General features: G+C 39.8%; 1 protein-coding gene across 1 annotated transcript; it reads right to left on the bottom strand.

Moving 5' to 3' along the window:
• Window positions 1–244: 244 nt before the first annotated feature.
• Window positions 245–18,311, bottom strand: LOC144372531 (uncharacterized). The gene is given in 7 exon segments (XM_078035866.1): window positions 245–1,527; window positions 1,529–1,655; window positions 1,658–3,582; window positions 4,156–4,216; window positions 4,259–4,331; window positions 4,398–4,523; window positions 18,148–18,311. Coding segments are annotated over 7 exon segments (3,363 nt in total). The 5' UTR covers window positions 18,151–18,311; the 3' UTR covers window positions 245–479.
• Between the last annotated feature and the right edge of the window lie 376 nt (window positions 18,312–18,687).

Here is an 18,687-nt window from a genome sequence, read left to right on the forward strand (position 1 = left end):
AAGATTTGTGATATTTTTCACATTTAAAGAGTTATTCAGTTGGAAGTTTGGTGTATGCCTTTAATTCCTCAGACTCGAGAGGCTGATTCTGAAGAATCAATGTTGGAGGCTAGCCTCAGCTTCTTAGGAAGACCCTAAGAAACTCAGCAACTCCCTGTCTCAAAACAAAAAGTAAAAAGGAACTGGAATGTAGCTCAGTGGTAGAGCACCACCAGGCTAAATCCCCAGTGGATCGATTGATCCTTTGCTCTCTCTCTCTCTCTCTCTCACACACACACACACACACACACACACACACACACATTCACACACACACACAAACACACACACACACACAAACACACACATTTTCAGCTGTGTGAGTCTCTCTTGTCTTTGAAGATGATATGAAATGTGATTTACCATATTTCACATTCAAAGGATTTTTCTCCAGTAAACTTCCTACATGTATATGAGTGAAACAGTAATAACAGAAGAGTTTACCAATTGTTTTCATGCATATGACTTCTATGAAGTATATGTTCTTTCACATGTGTGAAGCAGACAAGATGTGGCAAAGGCTTCTCCACATTGTTGACATTCATTGGGCTTTTCTCCATTATACATTTTTCCGTGTCTGTGAAAGTCACTGGATCTAGCAAAGGCTTTGTCACACTGCTTACATTATTAGGGCTTCTCTCCAGTATGAGTTTGTTGATGTGAGTGAAGGTAAGAGGACTGAGTGAAGGCTTTGCCAGACTGCTTACATTCATAGGGCTTCTCTCCAGTATGAGTGTGTTTATGCATCTGAAGGTAAGAGGCAGTAGTGTAGGCTTTTCCACATTATTTACATTCAGAGGGCTTCCCTCCAGTGTGTGTTCTTTCATGGCTCTTAAGCTTATAGAATGTAGCAAAGGCTTTCCACATTGTTTGCATTCATAGGGCTTCTCTTCAGTATGTGTTTTTCCATGTTTATGAAGCTGACAGGATGTAGTAAAGGCTTTGCCACACTGCTTACATACATAGGAATTCTCTCCACTATGAATTCTTTTATGTATGTGAAGGTCACCAGATCTAGAAAAGGCTTTGCCACACTGCTTACATTCATAGGGCTTCTCTCCAGTATGCACTCTTCCATGTATTTTAAGTTCACTGGATCTAGCAAAGGCTTTGCCATACTGCTTACATTCATAGGGCTTCTCTCCAGTATGAATTTGTTCATGTGAGTGAAGGTGAGAGGACTCAGTGAAGGCTTTCCCACAATGCTTACATTCATAGAGCTTCTCTCCAGTATGAGTTCGTTCATGTATCTGAAGGTAAGAGGCAGCAGTAAAAGCTTTTCCACATTGTATACATTCATAGGGCTTTTCTCCGGTATGCATTATTCCATGTATGCGAAAATGACGGGATGAAGCAAATGTTTTTCCACATTGTTGACATGCAAAGGGTTTCTTTCTAGTATGTGTTCTTCCATGAATCTGAAGACAACTAGATGTAGCAAATGCTTTTCCACACTGCTTACATTCATAGGGCTTCTCTCCATTGTGTTTTTCCATGAATTTGAAGGTGACTAGATCTAGAAAAGGCTTTTCCACACTGTTTACATTCATAGGGCTTCTCTCCAGTGTGTGTTCTTCCATGAATCTGAAAATGACTAGATCTAGCAAAGGCTTTCAACACTGCTTACATACATAAGGCTTCTCTCTAGTATGTGTTCTTCCATGTTCATGAACTTGACAGGATGTAGCAAAGGCTTTGCCACACTGCTTACATACATAGGGCTTCTCTCCACTATGAGTTCTTTCATGTCTGTGAAGGTCACCAGATCTAGCAAAGGCTTTGCCAAACTGCTTACATTAATAAGGCTTCTCTCCAGGATGCACTCTTCCATGTATTTCAAGTTCACTGGATCTAGCAAAGGCTTTGCCACACTGCTTACATTCGTAGAGCGTCTCTCCAGTATGCACTATTCTATGTATTTGAAGTTTACTAGATGTAGCAAAGGCTTTGCCACACTGCTTACAATCATAGGGCTTCTCTCCAGTATAAGTTCGTTCATGTATCTGAAGGTAAGAGGAAGCAGTAAAGGCTTTTCCACATTTTTCACATTCATAAGGCTTTTCTTCGGTATGCATTCTTCCATGTATGTGAAGATGACGCAATGAAGCAAATGTTTTTCCAGATTGTTGACATCCAAAGGGTTTCTTTCTAGTATGTGTTCTTCCATGATTCTGAAGGTAACTAGATCTAGTAAAGGCTTTTCCACACTCCTTACATTTATAGGGCTTCTCTCCAGTGTGTGTTTTTCCATGTCTGTTAAGGTGATAGGACATAGCAAATGCTTTTCCACATTGATTGCATTCATAAGGCTTCTCTCCAGTATGTGTTCTTCCATGTGCACGAAGCTTAGAGGATGTAGCAAAGGCTTTTCCACATTGTTTGCATTCATAAGGCTTCTCTCCAGTATGTGTCCTTCTATGTGCATGAAGCTGATGGAATGTAGGAAAGGCTTTTCCACACTGCTTACATACATAGGGCTTTTCTCCTGTATGAGTTCTTCCATGTCTGTGAAGGTCACCAGATCTAGCAAAGGCTTTGCCACATTGTTGACATTCATAGGGCTTCTCTCCAGTGTGTGTTCTTTCATGGCTCTTAAGTTTATAGGATATAGCAAAGGCTTTTCCACATTGTTTACATTCATAGGGCTTCTCTCCAGTATGTGTTCTTCCATGTATATGAAGCTGACGGGATGTAGCAAAGGCTTTGCCACACTGCTTACATTCATAGGGCTTCTCTCCAGTGTGAGTTCTTTCATGTATGTGAAGGTCACCAGATCTAGCAAAGGCTTTGCCACACTGCTTACATTCATAGGGCTTCTCTCCAGTATGAGTTTGTTCATGTGAGTGAAGGTGAGAGGACTGAGTGAAGGCTTTCCCACACTGCTTACATTCATAGGGCTTCTCTCCACTATGAGTTCTTTCATGTATGTGAAGGTCACCAGATCTAGCAAAGGCTTTGCCACACTGCTTACATTCATAGGGCTTCTCTCCAGTATGTGTTTTCTGATGTATTCTAAGTAATCTGGGATAAGCAAAGTCTTTCCCACATACCTTACATTTAAAATGTGCATTCCCTCTGTGTGTGACATTGTGCTTTTGAAGACTTATCTGTGAAATAAAGATTCAACCATCTTGTTTACATTCATAAAATTTCTCTCCAGAATCAGTTCTTTCATATCTTCTAAATAAAGAGGAGAAATGAAAGCCTTTCCCACATACCTCACATTGAAAAGGTTTATCTCCACTGTGTATTATCATGTGTCTTTGAACACCTGGGAGAGAAGAAGATGCTTCACCACATTGTTGACATTCATAGGGTTGCCCCCCAGTATGAGTTTCTTCATGTCTTTGAATGTCATTGGAACAACTGATGACTTTTCCACATACTGTACTTTCATATGGTCTATATTCAGTTTGTAACAACATTTGTGTGTCAACACTTTTGAGAGAAACCAGAGATTTCCTATATTGTTTAAATGCACATGGCTTCTCTTCATATTCTTCACGCTTATAGTATTTGTGTCCAGAGTGAGATGTGATGTGCCTATGAAGGAAAGAAGGACATATGAAATCATTTGCACACAAAATGAAGTCACATGGATTTAATCTATTAAAATTTGTCTTTGGTTAAAAATTGGAATCGATTTGAAGGTTTCCCCACACTATTCTGTAGGGAAAGTTTGAAGTTTACCATAGGACTTCTTTGAAGAAGAAGTGACCAGCACATAATTGATACCTAACTCATTCACAGTTTTCTATTTTTTTATAGGTCTTTAAATTTCTACCAACATCACATAAAGGCTAGATTTTCTGACTTGTTAAAGTTGCCTGAAAATAAAGAGATTAAAAGGAAACAATCCTTTCCAACACAGCTTCTCTATGGCTATTATTCACATAGTCATATTCACATATGCAATTTCATAGTCCTTTTTGCATGTCAAATACTTTGAAAAGACTGAATACCTGTTAGAGATAAGTATGTATTTCTGATAAAAAATATTATAAGAATAAATACATTTCAAATTATGCATACTTCTTCGGTTGGTTTGCTTTAAAAATTATATGACAGTTCTCAGATTCCCTCACGAATTCCTCTTGTGAGTAAACCTACAGTTACCTTAGGTTTCTTCCACAGTTTTCAATCTGATCTTCAGTGGTCTTGTCTTCCCACTTGTTTCCTAAAATGAGACAACATAATAATCATTATGAATATTTAGGACCTAGAAATGCTTGGCCAAATTGTAGGTGCCATTTATGCTTCAATAATTCATCAACTGATTTCCTTTTCACCTTCTACATAAATGAGCAAAATAAACATGAGTTCTCGATTTGATTAATTTTAAAACCATCATTATTACCTATAAAAGCCAGGTTTCTGAGGACTTCCAGCATCACATCTCTGTAAAGGATCTTCTGGGAAGCATCCAGAAAAGCCCACTCCTCCTTGGTGATGTTCACAGCCACATCCTCAAAGGTCACTGAGATCTGAAATATCCCACAAATGTATAGACAACTCCAAGACACATAATTATGAAGATATCCAACACACAGAACAAGGAGAGAATATTAAAAACTATGAGAGAAAGAAGGCAGATTACATTCAGGGGTAAACCAATTAGGTTAATGGCTTATTTTTTATCACAGACGTTGAAAGCAACAGGATCCTGAAACAACGTATTTCAAACGCTGAAAAATAATGGATTCCAACTAAAAATACTGTATCCAGCAAAATTAAGCTTCAGATTTCACAATGAAATTAACATATTCCATGATAAACAAAAGATAAAAGAATTTGCAGCCAGAAAACCAGCACTGCAAGGCATTCTGAGCAAAACACTACAAGAAGAGGAATTGAAAAACAGCACCCAAAACTAACATTGGGAGGTAACCCAGTATAAAAAAGAACAAAAAATATAACCAAAAAGGAAAAACGAGCCATATTAAAATAAATACATAAATAAGCATGTCTGGAAGAACAAACAATAGATCAATAGTAACCTTAAACGTTAATGGCTTAAATTCACCAATAAAGAGACAAAGGCTAGTAACCTTAAATAAAAAAACGAATCCAACAATATGCTGCCTTTAGGAGACTCATATGACAGGAAAAGACATACACAGGTTGAAAGTGAAAGGCTGGGAAAAATCATACAACTCACATCGTCCTCTGAAGCAAGCAGGAGTTGCCATACTCATATCGAATAAAATCAACTTCAAACCTAATTTAATCAAAAGGGATAAAGAAGGCCACTATATACTGTTAAAAGGAACCATCCACCAACAAGACATAAAAATTATCAATATGTATGCACCAAACAATGGTCCTGCAACGTTCTTAAAACAAACTCTCCTCAAGTTCAAGAGTCAAATGGACCACAACACAATAATTACCAGTGACTTCAACACACTGCTCTCTCCTATGGACAGATCCACAAGACAAAAGCTGAATAAAGAAACTGTAGAACTCAATAACACAATTAATAACCTAGACTTAACCAAAATATATAAAATATATCAACCATCATCAAGTGAATACACATTCTTCTCAGCTCATGTGGATACACATGGATCCTTCTCAAAGATAGACCATATATTATGCCATAGGGCAACTCTTAGTAAATATAAATGGGTGGAGATAATATAATGGACCTTATCTGATCATTTAGAATGAAACTGGAAATCAATGATAAAAGAAGGAAGGAAAAATCCTGCATCTCCTGGAAAATGAACAATATGTTACTGAATGATCAATGGGTTACAGAAGACATAAAGGAAGAAATCAAAAAATTCTTACAAATAAATGAAAATACAGACACAACATATCGGAATCTATGGGACACAATGAAAGCAGTTTTAAAAGGGAAATTCATTGCCTGGAGTTCATTCCTCAAAAAAAGAAAAAACCAACAAATAAATGAACTCACATTTCATCTCAAAACCCTAGAAAAAGAACAGCAAAACAACAGCAAATGTAGCAGAAGGCAAGAAATAATTAAAATCAGAATGGAAATCAATGAAAGTGAAACATAAAAAAACATTGAAAAATTGATAAAACTAAAAGTTGGTTCTTTGAAAAAATTAATAAGATAGACAGACCGTTAGCCATGCTAACGAAGAGAAGAGAGAGAACTCAAAATCCCAACATATGGAATGAAAAGGGCAATATCACAACAGATACTTCAGAAATACAGAAGATAATTAGTAATTATTTTGAAACCCTATAGTCCAATAAAATAGAAGATAGTGAAGATATCGATAAATTTCTTAAGTCATATGACTTGCCCAGATGGAGTCAGGAAGATACACACAATTTAAACAGACCAATGACAAAGGAGAAAATAGAAGAAGCCATTAAAAGACTACCAACCAAGAAAAGCCCTGGAACAGATGGATATACAGCGGAGTTTTACAAAACCTTCAAAAAAGAATTAATACCAATACTTTTCAAGTTATTTCAAGTAACAGAAAAAGAAGGAGATCTTCCAAATTCATTGTATGAGACCAACATCACCCTGATACTGAAACCAGACAAAGATACTTCAAAGAAATAAAACTACAGACCAATATCTCTAATGAACATAGATGCAAAAATCCTCAATAAAATCCTGGCGAATCGACTACAAAAGCATATCAAAAAAATTGTGCACCATGATCAAGTAGGATTCATCCCTGGGATGCAAGGCTGGGTAAATATACAGAAATCAATAAATGTTATTCACCACATCAATAGACTTAAAAAACCACATGATCATCTCGATAGATGCAGAAAAAGCATTCAATAAAGTACAACATCCCCTTATGTTCAAAATACTAGAAAAACAAGGGATAACAGAATCTTACCTCAACATTGTAAAAGGTATATATGCAAAACCTCAGGCTAGCACTATTTTGAATGGAGGAAAAACTGAAGGCATTCCCTCTAAAATCTAGAACAAGACAGGGATGCCCTCTATCACCACTTCTATTCAATATAGTTCTCAAAACACTGGCCAGAGCAATTAGACAGACGAAAGAAATTAAAGACATAAAAATAGGAAAAGAGGAACTTAAATTATCACTATCTGTGGATGATATGATAATATATCTAACAGATCCAACAGGGTCTACAAAGAAACTACTAGAGTTAATAAATGAATTCAGCAAATATAAAATCAACTCGCATAAATCAAAGGCATTCCTGTATATCAGCACCAAATCTTATGAAATAGAAATGAGGACAACCACCCCATTCACAATATCCTCAAAAAAAAAATAAAATACTTGGAAATCAACCTAACAAAATAGGTGAAAGATTTATACAATAAAAACTACAGAACCCTAAAGAGAGAAATAGAAGACCTTAGAAGATGAAAAAATATACCCTGTTCATGGATATGAAGAACTAACATCATCAAAATGGAAATATTACTCAAAGTTCTCTATAGTTTCAATGCAATGCCAATCAAAATCCCAAGGGCATTTCTTGTAGAAAGAGACAAAGCAATTATGAAATTCATATGGAAAAACAAAAGACCCAGAATAGCAAAAGCAATTCTAAGCAGGAAGTGTGAGTCAGGCGGTATAGTGATACCAGAGTTCAAACTATACTACAGAGCAATAGTCACAACAACAGCATGGTACTGGTACCAAAACAGGCGGGTGGATAAATGGTACAGAATAGAGGACACAGAGACCAATCCACAAAATTACAACTATCCTATATTTGATAAAGGGGCTAAAAGCATGCAATGGAGGAAGGATAGCATACTCAACAAATGGTGCTGGGAAACTCAAAAAAATTAACAACAAGAAAACAAATAAGGGCTGGGGATGTGGCTCAAGTTGTAGCGCACTCGCCTGGCGTGCATGTGGTCCAGGTTCGATCCATCACCTACAAAACAAAAATGTTGTGTCCGCCAAGAACTAAAATAAATAAATGTTAAAACTCTTTTATCTTGGGCTGGGGATTGGCTCAAGCAGTAGCGCGCTCGCCTGGCATGCGTGCGGCCCGGGTTCGATCCTCAGCACCACATACAAACAAAGATGTTGTGTCCCCCAAAAACTAAAAAAATAAAATATTTAAAAAATCTCTCTCTCTCACTCTCTCTTTCTCTCTCTCTAAAAACTCTTCTCTCTCTCTCTCTCTCTCTCTCTCTCTCTCTCTCTCTCTCTCTCTCTCCCTATCTCTCTCTCTCTTAAAACAAACAAACAAACAAACAAACAAAAAAAACCAATAACCCAATGAACAAATGGGCCAAAGACTTGAACAGACACTTCTCAGAGGAGGACATACAATCAATCAACAAGTACATGAAAAAATGCTCACCATCTCTAGCAGTCAGAGAAATGCAAATCAAAACCACCCTAAGATACCATCTCACTCCAGTAAGATTGGCAGCTATTATGAAGTCAAATAACAACAAGTGCTGGCGAGGATGTGGGGAAAGGGGTACTCTTATACATTGCTGGTGGGACTGCAAATTGGTGCGGCCAATTTGGAAAGCTGTATGGAGATTCCTGGGAAAGCTGGAAATGGAACCACCATTTGACCTAGCTATTGCCCTTCTCGGACTATTCCCTGAAGACCTTAAAAGTGCATACTACAGGGATACTGCCACATCAATGTTCATAGCAGCACAATTCACAATATCTAGACTTTGGAACCAACCCAGATGCCCTTCAATAGATGAATGGATAAAAAAAAATGTGGCATTTATACACAATGGAGTATTATGCAGAACTAAAAAATGACAAAATCATGGAATTTGCAGGGAAATGGATGGCATTTGAGCAGATTATGCTAAGTGAAGCTACCCAATCCCTAAAAAACAAATGCCAAATGTCTTCTTTGATATAAAGAGATATAAAGAGAGCAACTAAGAACAGAGCAGGGAGAAAGAGCAGGAGAAAAAGACTAACATTAAACAGAGAAATGAGGTGGGAAGAAAATGGAGAGAAAAGGGAAATTGCATGGAAATGGAAGGAGACCCTCATTGTTATACAAAATTACATATAAGAGATTGTGAGGGGAATGGGAAAAAAAAAACAAGGAGAGAAATGAATTGTAGTAGTTGAGGTAGAGAGAGAAGATGGGAGGGGATGAAAGGGGGGATAGTAGAGGATAGGAAAGGTAGCAGAATACAGCAGTCACTAATATGGCATCATGTAAAAACGTGGATATGTAACCGATGTGATTCTGCAATCTGTAATTGGGATAAAAATGGGAGTTCATAACCCACTTGAATCTAATGTATAAAATACGATATGTCAAGAGCTTTGTAATGTTTTACACAACTAATAAAAAAATGAGAAAAAAAAGAAAGAAAGAACTCAATGATCTAAAAATGTCACCATGGGCTGGAGATGTGGCTCAAGTGGTAGCACGCTCGCCTGGCATGCATGCGACCCGGGTTCGATCCTCAGCACCACGTACAAACAAAGATGTTTTGTCCGCCAAAAAACTAAATAAAATATTTTAAAAAATTCTCTTCTCTCTCTTTAAAAAAAAAATTGTCACCTTGTCCAAAAAACAGCCTTACAAAGTTTTATAACTCTTAAAACAATCTTCTTAATAAACAGCAGGCGCTACTTTTCTAAGTCTCACAGCAAAATGAATATCCAATGATTGTCAAACTCTTCTTAACAGCAGCCAGTTCACTACCATAATATACATTTATGAGACACATACCAATGTTCTGCTCAAGGACATTTTGATCAAGGGTGGGCCACATTTGCAATGATTGTCTGTTGTGAAAGAGATTCATTGTGCCTGTAGCAATGGTGGTGCAAACAAACCTAAGGCAGAAGCTCTTCCAGAGTGTGGTAAAGCAACAAGTTTGTAGCCCAGAATTCTGAACTATCCCACACAGTCTGCGTGTGAAAGAGGCCACCACTTACATCTGTAAGCATGCTATGATGTCTGCACAGTGATGGAACAGACAAAGAAAATGTTCCTGCCACTTACACAGAAGCATACTCAAGGACTGAAACCATACAGAACCACCCCAAACAATGAAGAACCCACAATTACCCTCTGAGACATCAGCCCAACTCTGTCAGGACAATGATGCAGACAGGAGGGCTTCATGGACCTTCAACCAAACGGGAAGCACATTGAGGTTTCAGGGTCACAGCAACACTCCACAGGACATAAACCACACCCCTAAAAGTGGACCACCAGTGAAATCCCATGTATGCTCAAAGAATATGAGAGCTAAAGCAGAAATCAGATCACAAGAAGCTGAAAAGCCTCCAGGGAAAAAGACATTAAACACAGGGCTCTGAACAGACACAGGACAAAGAGGTGACTCAAGAAAAAAGGTGACCATTTTGAAAGAAAAAAATGTAAAAGTCCATCATAGGAATTTCATAGAGGACACCAGAGGTGGCGCTGTATTGGTATCTAAGTCATCCAACGCACATTTCAGAAAACAAGAGCTAAAAGCAACCAATGAAACTGCCACTTCAGAAAACCAGAGAAAGAAGAGCATGGTAAACCTAAATTGACCACAGGTAGGTAACAGAGAAGGTGTTGGTGAAACCACAATCAGGAAATCCGCAGTCTGCAAATAAAGTTCTTCATGAACATCTGCATCACTGATTAACCGACAAAAGGCTAAGAATACAGAGGACAGGGACTGGGGTTTTGGCTCAGTGGAAGACTGCTTTCCTAGTGCTTGGAAGAAACTGGGTTCAATCCTCACTGCCACATAAGAAGAAAAAAATAAAAAGTGTAAAATATACAATAATATTAAAGAAAAAAGCATCGAGGACTGAAAACCTACTAACAGATTTAAAAGTGTCATCGTCAACAGTGCATTGGGACTACAAGATTATCATAAATGTGCTTGACACAAATTAGACAACTGCAGAAACTGGACCACTTCTTTGAGAGATACAATCTTCTACAACTCACAAAAAAGGGGAAATACACAAAATAGATGCATCCATGGCTGCTGAGAAAACCAGACTCAGAAACTAATTATTTCCTAAAAAGGCAAGGCAAGGCTCTGACATCTCAAACAGGCTTCCATGAGACACATAAGAACTGCCACCAGTTTTCTACTTTGTTTCCAGAACATAACAGCTGAGTTAACACCTCCTAAGTCTCCCTGAGGCATAAGTTACCATATTATCCAAATTAAATAGATGAAGAAAAGTATGAAACAGAAGACTATGAATGATGCTCATAAACATAAATGCAAATTTTAATCATAAATGCAAAAAACTGTACAATTAAGTCATCACACTCCAGGTGTCTATGCAAATGATGTGAAAATTATGGGCACAGGAACTCTCACTGCAGTGACTACAGCAGCCATATCCACAACGGCCCAAAGCTAGATGCAAGGAAGACGCACCATTCAATACTGAATTGAAAAGCTGAAGTTTAACCACACCAAAGAGCATCACCCAGAAAATGAGCTCTGCAGCCTGGAAAGATACAGCACCCTTAAAGGCAGACTGGAAAGTGAGAGAAGCCAGTTTGAAATGGCCAAGTGCAGTAAGATTCCAAGTCAAGAACATTCTGGAAAAGACAACATTATAGATGCACTAGCAAAACTGATGGGTGCCAGAGATATAGGAAGCAGAGAGGGAGGAAGAAATGAGGAGGAGTGATGAACAAGTGGAACACAGGATTCCCAGAGAAGAAGATTCTCTTCTGTATGACATTATCTTGTATACGACGTGACACACACAATCACATAACAAGGAAGAGGAACCCTAAAATAAAGGATGAACTTTGGCTTATCCAAAATGTTGCTTCATCCATTCTCTTTATCCAATGTTCAACACCCTACACCAATTCAATATTTTGAAAACAGTGGAGACTATCAGCTGGAGAGAAGGGGTATTTGATACTATATGTAATGGCACATTTAAATGTCACCTTGATTGGATTAAAGGATGCTGATGATTAATGAGCTTCTGGGTGTGTCTATGAGGGTATGTCTACAAATGACTGGCATAAGGGATAGTGAGCCAAACTGGAGAACCTCCTTAAGCTAGGCAGCACCATCGAATAGGATGGTGTCTTGGGTGGAACAAAATTCTTCACTCTCCCAAAGTGGACTCTGTCAGTGATTCTCTAGTGAGTTTCTAGAATCTTTGCTCTGGACTAAGGCAGCACCATTGATCCCTATTGTTCTGTGGCTTCAGCCTCTGGGACTCTGCAGCTACTACTTCTCAAGCTCTCCAGCCTGCCGATGGCCACTGTGGACATCCACCTTCAGGTCAAGTATGCCAATCTAATGACTCCCCTTTGATAATCATACTTCCTCTTGATACTGTTCCTCTAGAGAACACTGACTAATAAACTATGTAAGCCTAAAATTGCTCATAAAAACAAAGTTTATCTAATAAAGAAGTAAATAAACTATCAAGCCATGAAGTTTTAAAAATGTATACATAAGAAACAATATTAATATGCTAAATACATTTTTTATAATAATGCAAAAATAAAGCAAAGAGTCATAGTTACAAATTTCAAAAGTATGAACAAAAGCAAGAAAACTGATTTTCAATACTATTTCATCTGGAAAGAAATTGGATGATAACTCTTCAAAACTCACTCTAACTGCTGGTGTAGTGGTGTGCACCTGTAATTTCAGCCACTAGGGAGGTCAAGGCAGGGAAATGGCAAAAGTTTGAGGCCCATCTCAGCAACAGAGCAAGACACTCAGGAATTTAGTGAGACTGGTCTTCATCAAAAATAAAAAGGGGGTCTGGGACTATAGCTGAGTGGCAGACCACTTGCTAACATGTGTGAGGCACTGGGTATGATCCTCAGCACCACAGAAAAATAAATAAAATAAAGGTATTCTATCCATCTACAACTATACAATATTTTAAAAAAGGAAAAAGAAAAAATAAATAAATAAGAAGGGCTGAGGATGTGCTCAGTGGTCAAGTGCCTGTAGGTTTATTCCCCAGTAAAACGCCTGCACAACTCCAGAACATTCCTCACAAATTGAAATTTATTTCTGGAAGATAACTAAGCATGAGCAAGTCCATGGCATCAATTCCCAGCACTCAATAAGGAAGCAGATAAATAAACAACAGACTACAATACTAATTCTCTTGGGCTGGAGAGTAGCTTGAAAAAATACATGTAATTAGATAAACATGATTATGATACAAAAGGTACACAATTAGAGGCATAAAAACACAAAAAAATCAGTAGAAAGACACCACACTTTCTCACAAAGATTGAATGTTCCCATGTTATAAACTCTCTAAAAAACACTGAGCTTTCAACCAACTTCTGTGAAATTTAGGGCCTGGTTTACTGTATTTTGGAGGTAAACTTAAGAAAAAGTATATCTAAAAATGGAAATAGGAGGGTTGGGATTCTGATTCAGAAGTAGAGTGTTTCCCTAGCACATGAGACACCCTAGTTTTGACCCTCAGCTCCACATAAAAATAAATAAATAGCTATTGTGTCCAACTACAGCAACAACAAAAAATACTCTTCAAAAAAATTGAAAACAGTAAACTGTATCTAAGACCAAGCAACAGGACAGAGAGAATAGAAAGAGCATTTATGTTGTACAGGACAGAGAGAATAGAAAGAGCATTTATGTTACTCCCAAGTTTCATAAGCTAAAAGGCTAGCTCCCAAAAGTTTGGCCCCACGAGGAAGCAGTTGAGAGGGAACAGGAATTAGGTGACATGGTGAGGGGATCAGCACCATTATTTAAACACATGGATCTCTTCTTTGCAGAAAACAGGTGTCATTTACTCTTTCACTGATATTCAGTGATAAAATGATTACAGTTAGGTATTCAAGGCATTGCCAAAGTTGTCCTTAAAAATTACAATGAAGACGGGTGTGCTGGTGCAAACCTGTAACCCCAGCATCCCTAGATGATGTAGCAAGACTGTGTCTCAAAACAAAGAATATAAAAGAGGCTGATGGTTAAGCGTCTCTGGGTACCATTCCTGATACCAAAAAACCACACAGTTCACTTGAACCTGCCAAGTTAGGACAACAATGGTGAAAACTGTCGTCCTTTGTAAAATTCATCACCTTGTGAAGGACAGATACTAGTTTTCATGAAATCACATTCATAAATTAGTAGAATTGGACTCAAATTTTGCAGCAATAATGCAAGACAGAGTTTCTCTGTATCTTACGTGGTATTTTGGAATCTAGGGTTGGATTTCAATTTGAAACCACTGAAAAGACAAATCTGAATCTTACCAATTTTCTACACATATTCAGGGGTAGCAAAAGGTAAAATAGGTAATTTGATGTTTTTTTTTTCTTTTTTTCTTTTTTGTTTGATGCCCTCGAGATTAAACCCAGAGATATTTTACTACTGAGCCACATCCACAGTCATTTTTATATTTTATTTTGAGGAGTAGTCTTACCAGGTTACATAAGGCCTCGCTAAGTTGCTAAGGCTGTCCTCAAATTTGCAACACTCCTGTCTTAGCCTCTGGAGCAGGAAGGATCACAGGTGTGCACCACTGTACCTTGCTGTAAGCTGGGATTTTTAACAACAACAACCAAAAAAAAGGTGGATTTTAATCCACCTCTCTCTTGCCTCTTTAATAATAGTCCATCCCATTCGACTCTGAATAAATAAACCTGGGCCTCACATAAGTGAGCAAATCATTTCAAAGTGATACACAAAAAGCTTTGGTGCTGAGGGAGCACAGATGTGTCAGGCTCAAGGGGCAGGGAAGGTCCCTGACAGCTGGGACATGCTTCCTCCTGGTCTTGCTCATGGAAAGCATCCAGGATCACCATCCCAGGCACCTGGACCATGACTCCAGTCTATGAGGCTTTACAGGTTTGCACAGCTCTGCACTGGGGTGGGTGATCCTTATTCTCCAGAAGAGGTTTTGCTCTTTCACACCATGAGAGACTAAAAGGGTAGGAGTCACTGCTCACCTGGCCCCTCAGCACCAGCATCAACAGGCTGAGTGTTCGCCTGTCTCCAAGGAATGGGAACAGAGCTTGGGGAAAACAAGGTCTCAAGGAAGTAGCTGTTTAGATGAGGCCTTTTCCAGAAGATTCCTCAGCCCAGGGCCCCCAGCAGCTTCCCTGAGAGGCTGCACCCCACACCTTAGGCTGTCCTCTGGGAGCAGCTGACCCAGAGCCTGAAATTCTGTTCACCTTGCAAGGCACAGGGAGCTATGGGCACTCTGTGGCAGCTCCAGGAGAGGATAGTGGCTGAGGACATGGGATTCTGGGAGGTGCCCAAAGGGAACCTCTGCCCAAGAAATCTGACATGGTGCCTACACCTAAGGAAGATAAAAGAAAAAGCACAAGATTTTTACAGCTGTGAACTCGAGTTCTCTATACAGTTGCATCTACATCAAAGAACCTTCAGAGTACTTGACTTTGGCTAACTAGACCACCATGAGGGTGGAAAGGCAGGGTTCTGTATGGAGAGCAAATATTATCTTGGGCTATTATAAGCCCTTAAATAGCACATCATCTTAATTTCTATATCAGACCACAATCTCAAAACTTCTCAGAATATATCACTGACCTTACGAGACATCTCCAAAATCTACCAAAGCTCAGAATGCAGTAACAGACATACAGAATTTATTTGCTTTGTTTCTTTCTTTACCCCACCAATCTGATGTTCCTACCAATGCAATTGGTTAATGCAGTGATACACAGTTTCTTTTATAAAAGTTCATGGAGGCCAGGCAAAGTGGCACACAACTATAATCCCAACAGCTTGAGAGGCTAAGATATGAGGATTGCTAAATTCAAAGCCAGACTCAGCAACTTAGTGAGACCATCAGGAACTTAGTGATATTATGTCTGAAAATACAATACAAAAAAAACTTGGAATGTGGCTCAGTGTTTAAGTGCCCCTGGGTTTAATCCCTGGTATATTAAAAAAGGAAAAAGTAGAAGGAAAAAAAATGAAAGAAAGAAAGAAAATAAAGAAGAAAGCAAGAAAAAAAGAAGTGATGTAATCTTTTCCAGGGAGGGTCACACACATCATTCAGGGTAACTTTAATCCATGTTCCTTAGTATGATAATTAATATTTGGGTTAAAATAATGTATTTTCTGTAGCTGGGGTTGTCGATGACTTTAATCCCAACAGATTGGGAAGCTGAGGCAGGAGGATCACAACTTTCAGCCAGAGCTGAGCACCATAGCCACATCCTTTCTGAAAATCATACTGAAAAGAGCTGGGGATGAAGGACAGTAAAGGAATCAGACATTATTTTAGTGGCAACCAATTTTTTCAAAAAAAAAATTAACTGGGTTTTCCAGAAATCTGCACCATGGCTAATTTTAGGACTATCAATAAAAGAGTATCCACAAAAAAGTTCAGTGTAGATAAACTTCCTATTTTTGTGTTGCCCTACTTTACTGGGCAGCTAGTCTGGAAGAAATCAGCACTCCTGGGCTGGGGATGTGGCTCAAGTGGTAGTGCGCTCGCCTGCCATGCGTGCGGCCTGGGTTCGATCCTCAGCACCACATACAAACAAATATGTTGTGTCTGCCGAGAATCAAAAAATAAATATTTAAAAAAAATCTCTCTCTCTCTTAAAAAAAAAAAAAAAAAAGAAATTAGCACTCCAGGTGTTGGACTCCCCGTTACTAGTTTTTTACACATTTGTATCCAGAATAATAGTTTGTAGTAATGTTCAAACAAGGCCTCTGGCCTCGAGCTGGGCTTCACAAATAAGTCACCAACTGGGCTCCATGGTAACAGCTGGTGGGGGAGGAAAGAAAGGGGAGAAGAAGCTCTCCCCTCCTCAAGTGCTGTCCTTGAAGGGTTAACTTGGTCAGAATAGAGAAAGAAAAACCTGCTTTTATGTGTGTGATGTGACAACTTGACTATGGTGACTCCACTTTGTGAACTCAGCCATGACACTCAAAAAGCTCATGACTGGGGCAGTTTGTATTCTTTTGTTCATGAAAATTCCCCAAGAACACAGAATGATCTATGGGGCCTATTGGAGACTAACTGACCACAACTTTCAGGCTTACTTACGTTGACTGAACCCCCAAACTTTACTTTTGTGGTTTCTGTGCTTAAATATGGAGCCAACTGAAGGCAGGGGCACCACACCGACCATCTCATTCTTTCGAGAGTAGAGTGTCTGCAACTGGCCAGCAATAAAGGCTTAACTGGAATAAGACTCTGTGGTCTGAGAGTTATTTGGGGGTCCCTGTATTTCAATGTGAACGTCTGACCCCCTCTCCTTACATACTGGGTATAAAATTTTGAAACCACCTGAACTCAATTTTCAAGGGATGGATGGATTGATTACAGCAAAAGCATTGCCCTCTGAGACTTGCTGCAGCCAGATAAACCTGTTTACAACTATCTTCAGTGCCTTGTCTCCTTTGTCCCTACATCATTATTACCCTGTGTGCTTACCTAACTACAGGACTGGTGTGACTCTACATCATGGACTCTCAGAAAAGGGAGCAGTTATACTGTATTGATGTAGCCCAGAATTCCATATCCCTGGGATCTATAAACAACCCCCTTATTCCCTTTAAAGCAGTTATTTTGACCAAACACGAGGAAGTGTTGAGTGATCATTCTTTCTCCTCAAGGATAATATTCACAAAGAGAAAACAAATGCTTTCAAAAGTGTTCTTCTTGCCAGGGACATTGGCACAAGCCTGTAACCCCAGTTAAGCGGGAGGCTGAAGCAGGAGGATCACAAATTGGAGGCCAGCCCAGATTCCAACACAAAGGGAAGGGAGAAAGAGAGGGGGGAAGGGAGGGGGTAAGGAAGATTGATTCTTTCCACTATTTCACTAAGCGATAATGACAATTAGAGGACGGTGTCTATTTGAAACCAGTGGGAAGAAGGAATGTCTGGCTGAGCTGTGAGGTGGAGAGAAGGTGGCCTTTTAGAGGGCAGGTGGCGCCTGCAATTTGGAGGACGTCCACTAGGTGGAGCTCCACAGAGAGAAGAAAGGTGCATTTTTGGTCCTGCTTCCTACACGTTGGGAAAAGTGAGTGCGGGTCACAGGTAGAGAGCAAAGGGGACACCTGGGACCGGAGCCACCCTTCCAAACCCAGGGAACCAGGGGACAGGACCCAGGGCCACCCGACAGCGGCGACTCAGGGCGCCACTCAGCAGCTCGCCCGCCCGCAGGTGCTTACTGCCTACATTCAGCGAACTCACCATTTTTGGCTTCTCTGGTGACCTGGCGTCCTCTGGAGGAACCTGCGGGCACCCGAGATCCCCGAGAACACGGCAGCGCAGTCACCTGGGTCCCTGGAGCAGAGAACACGGGGCCTGGAGCAGGAGCAGCCCATTTGGTGAGGAAGAAAAGCCCGGGAGCTTGCGGCAGCCCGCCCTTTCCCTCCCTTTGCGCACTGATTGGACAGTTACACCAAGCGACCCGGATGGATGGCCTCCAGGCCCGCCTCTGGATCGTGACTGACAGCTAACAGCATCCAATCACTGGCTGAAATTGGGTAGAGTGACAGATTCTTGGCCCCAGCCCTTTTCAGGAGGAGCTTCCTGGCTGTGCTGAGAAGGAATCCAGGTGGGAAACCTTGGCTTAGCCTCTGGGACAGAGGTGACACGTGGCGCTGAGCTAGGCTTCAGCCATAGAGTGCTTTCCGAGCATGGCGAGTCCCTGGGTTTAACCTCAACACAAAAACAAAGCACAGCTTCTCCAGGAGGCTGAGGCTGGAGGAGCCCAAGGTCACGTCTGCA

The sequence above is a fragment of the Ictidomys tridecemlineatus genome, unplaced genomic scaffold (genome assembly GCF_052094955.1).
Source record: "Ictidomys tridecemlineatus isolate mIctTri1 unplaced genomic scaffold, mIctTri1.hap1 Scaffold_1183, whole genome shotgun sequence".
NCBI lineage: Eukaryota > Metazoa > Chordata > Mammalia > Rodentia > Sciuridae > Ictidomys > Ictidomys tridecemlineatus.